Here is a 4,257-nt window from a genome sequence, read left to right as displayed (position 1 = left end):
TTTGGACACGTGGATTACACAATAAAAAAGGTTTCGAGAAGGATTGACCGCTGGAGTTAGCCAATGTTGAAGCAACGGGGGTCCTTCCTTCTTGTTTTCAAATCTTAGCCATTTGTTCTTCCCTTCTCAGTATAGTCAATTTGCTATTTCTCTTTCCTGCACTTAATTATATGAGGTCTGGAATTAGAAACTGCAAGTGTTGATTTAATATTTTTCAATTATTGATATGTTTACTGTTGCGTTTTTAATATTAGATAGTAGTATTTTTTAGTATTTCTTAATTTCTCAACCAATATTATAAAAAATCTTGTCTAAATGACCTAAGAAAAAACTTAAATCAAATTACTCTAATCCTCAAAATGACACTAGAACTAGGACAATTTAACTAAGTTTTTTTTTAGAATAATTTTAGACAACTTACTCCGGTAGAACCCAAAGTCCTCTAAAATATTGTAGATATTGATTATTTTAATTTTTTTTAATTAGTCAAATCGGTACTGGTGCAATGAATGTAGATGTTTTGGTTAGAGAAACAAGTAACATCAAAAAATTACTATTAGAAAGCATGAAACCCACAATAATAATAATCAATAAAAATTGAATTATGATGTTAGGTGCACATAAAAAAGCACTTATTAGACGCTTAAAGCTCTTTTAGTAGATAAGGTCTAATAAGCTCTAATAAATTGATATAAAAAATGGCCTTTTAACATATTTTCTCTTCTTTCACCCCAAGACATCTCATATTTGTATTTTTCCCCTTTTATAAAAAATGGGTTGTAAAAATTGTTTTTTAAATTCAGAAAAATCAGAAGAAAAGCAAGCAACTCTTTGTGTTTTGGAATAACTACTTTATCTTAAGTATTTTTTTATCAAGGTATCTCTATAACTGATAGTCATAAGATTAATAATCTCGAGACTGATATTACATTAAGTGCATAGGTCTCTCAACAAATTTTTCTCTATACACGCCGCCTAAAAATTAACCATGAACTAGATGCTTAAAGAATCATATTATCTATCAATTGTGTTGAACCTTGTTGTTATTTTTCTTAAGTCTATAGTAATAAATAAAAGAGTTACCAAATACTTTTCTTTTTCTAGTTTGTCTCTTTCAATATTTTCTTTGGAGCGTCAAAGACTTTTTTTGTACTTGTAATATTGAATTGTAAATTTGGTCCCTTCAAATAAATTTAAAAAAAATCAATTCTTTTAAGAGTTTAATTTTGATGCACCGACGGTGTAAAGTTTTTTTACACCGTCAACCAATCAGATTTCAAAGATGTGAGAAAATCTCTCTTTTCATTTAGTTTCATTAATTGACGTGACATATCTTTGAAATCTGATTGGTTGACGGTGTAAAAAAACATTACACCGTCGGTGCATCAAACTTTTTCTCTTCTTTTAATCTTCAACATTAATAAATATACGAAGTTATATAGACTAGTGTTTATTGTGTATTTTGTGGAAGTTTAAACGCCATTATTACATTTTATAACCGGTTTTACTACCATCAATATAGAAATTAAAGATGCCACAAAATGAACAACAAAGATTTACTTGAATTACTGATAAGTGCCAATTTTACCTAATTTCGATGAGAAACTTAGGCACTTATCCTTATGAATTCATGAGAAATATTGATCAAATCCTACTTCTTTTGATTATAACTTATTGATGGGTGAACATTAGGCTAGAATGTGCCAAAGTTTGATGTTCATCTCAACTTTTACGGTAGGATTGAAGATTCAAGGAAAAGAGCAAGTTTTTGGCAAGAAAAAGGAGTTTGAAGGTGTACTGGGCGCCCAGCGGCCTGCAGAGGCCGCCCAGCGCTCAAGGCGGTGCCAGAAACCTTCCCTTGAAGTAATCTGGCCGCCCAGCGCCCAAAACAGGCCGCCCAGCGCCATGTACTGCATTTTTTCAATATAAAAAGCTTATTTTAAGAATCTAGAGTGGAGATTGATCAGAACTTCGACCCAACTTAGAGAAACACTAGATAAACAAAGGGAAAGGCTTAGGAGGCTAGAGAAGAAGCTCCGGAGGTCAGATTCGGCGGCGAGACATCGCGACGGTTTCGTTTCTTCGTGTTCTTCATCTCTATTTGTAAAGTTATCCATGAAAATGGATAGCTAATCTCTCTTTTGTTGGGATTTGATGTAGTTGTATGATACTGATGCTTTTTATGTGATTTTCTTTTATATAAAGCATGTTTCTTGTTTATGGTTTAGTGGTTTTCTCTTGATCCTCATGCTATATCTTAGATTGATCATTTAGGATATTTTGCATGATTCGACTTGTGAGCGGAAGCTACAACGTTTGAGTCCGAACTAGAGTTAATCACCTAATAATCCTAATTGCTAGACATAGAGTTAGGTTTGTTAGTCACTTAAACACCTAAACTTCATGATAATTATATTTCTTAATCATGTGAGACATCAATGTTTAGGATTAGATAGTTATTGTTATCCACTCATGCGAGACATCGATGACGTAGGGTTGAACTGGTGTGGATGAATCATATTCTTAGGCTTGGTTTGTATTTGAATCACTAGAACGTACAAAGGTCATTCAATGAAATCTAATCCCAACAATTCCGCATACTTGTTGTTTCTCCGTTAGTTTATTTGCTTTTCATTTATTTTCATGCTCTTAAACAATCATCTTTGTAAACCATCATTTAAGTGTGTTAACTATTGAACGACATAAGTATTACACCTCTTTGTAGATACGACAAAACCCTTTACTATATTATAATTGAGTCTTGAGAGATTCAAACGTAGAGTTGTAAAAAATCTTTCAACAATTACACGTGCATAAAGATTTGTTGGGAGAAAAAAAAACGAAAGAAAATTTAACTCTTTTTTTTTTATACATCGGAAAATAAAATTTAACTCTACGTAGAAAGTTTATTTTAAAGGATAACTTTTAAAATTATTTATTGAATGAATAACTAATTACTAAAATAATTCCATGACTTATCATAAATAAGCATCATAGTGCAGCACAATTATATTGTTTCAGTGAATGAATATGAATATGAACAATGGATTACTAGAAGAAAACTGGTCAAAGAACTTCGAGATGAAAATTCATATTTCCTTGCCATCATACTTTTATGTGAATTTTTTTCTTTTCCCACTATGAACTGTTGCCTGGGCCGCCACGGTGACGAGGAAAGGGCCCCACGGCCTCTTCTCAGTCAACATTTTCGCCTAAGTTGCATTCTAACTTGTAATAAGCAATTCTGCTCCTCCAGTTCCTATAAATAGCAAGCTCAGTTGTGCTCACAAACCACACAAGCCAATTAAGCTTTCATTTCATTCTCACACTACTTATTTCATTTTCCTCTTGTGTCTTACTAGCTCATCATCATCAATTCATCATGGCTGTTCTTACTTTCACTGATGAGACCACCTCTACCGTAGCTCCTGCTAAGCTTTTTAAAGCTCTGGTTCTAGATGTTGATACCATTGTGCCAAAGGTTATTCCTGTTTTCAAGAGTGTTGCAATTGTTGAAGGAAATGGTGGTGCCGGAACCGTAAAAAAAATCACTATCAATGAAGGTAATTAAGCACATAAATATGTTACTTGATTGAATATACACATACTCGATCTATAATATATGGTAAATATATGTAATTATGTATGTACCATAATTAATTATGTTAAAACTACTAAATCATGTGCAGGTGGAGAAGACAAGTATGTGTTGCACAAAATTGATGCAATTGATGAGGCCAATTTTGTATACAACTACAGCGTCATTGGAGGTGATGGGTTACCAGACGCCGCGGAGAAGATTTCATTTGAGTCCAAATTGGCTGCAGGACCTGATGGAGGTTCCATTGCAAAGCTCACCGTCCACTTCCACCTCAAAGGTGATGCTAAACCCACTGAAGCAGAGCTCAAGGAAGGCAAGGAAAAGGGTGATGGTCTTTTCAAGGCAGTTGAGGGTTATGTTTTGGCCAATCCCAATTACTAATTAATAAGCATATTTCTAAGTGTTAATTTGCTTATATATGGTGTGTTTGCATATTTTCTCAGTGTGCTCAATTTGGCTGCCAGAGCCATTCTCTTTTTCTTTTCTTCCTTTGCTTTTGTTGTGGAGTTGTGAGATTTCATCTCATGTGTGTAGCAGCTCCCTTCATCAATTAATAATGATCCTATAATTACAAGAAATGCAAGCTATTTGAGCTTTTATATACTCGATCTTTGTAATTCTTCATATAATTACAAGAAAGCTCAAGTTTGTAGCAA

The 4,257-nt window shown here is 33.4% G+C and overlaps 1 protein-coding gene across 1 annotated transcript; it reads left to right on the top strand.

Annotated features, from left to right (window-relative positions):
• The first annotated feature begins 3,283 nt into the window (after positions 1-3,283).
• On the top strand, positions 3,284-4,257 carry LOC130725973 (class-10 pathogenesis-related protein 1-like). Its single transcript, XM_057577168.1, has 2 exons — positions 3,284-3,563; positions 3,690-4,257. Exons 1-2 carry the CDS (start codon positions 3,383-3,385, stop codon positions 3,980-3,982), a joined length of 474 nt encoding a protein of 157 aa, XP_057433151.1. The 5' UTR covers positions 3,284-3,382; the 3' UTR covers positions 3,983-4,257.

This window comes from Lotus japonicus, chromosome 6 (assembly GCF_012489685.1).
Source record: "Lotus japonicus ecotype B-129 chromosome 6, LjGifu_v1.2".
Taxonomy (NCBI): Eukaryota; Viridiplantae; Streptophyta; class Magnoliopsida; order Fabales; family Fabaceae; genus Lotus; species Lotus japonicus.
Note: the sequence above shows the minus strand (reverse complement) of the source record. Positions and strands in the feature narration are given on the sequence as shown.

Coding starts and splice junctions, on each gene's coding strand:
- LOC130725973 (XM_057577168.1), top strand. CDS start 3,383: ATGGCTGTTCTTACTTTCACTGATGAGACCACCTCTACCGTAGCTCCT. Junction 3,564..3,689: donor AAAAATCACTATCAATGAAG/GTAATTAAGCAC, acceptor AATCATGTGCAG/GTGGAGAAGACAAGTATGTG.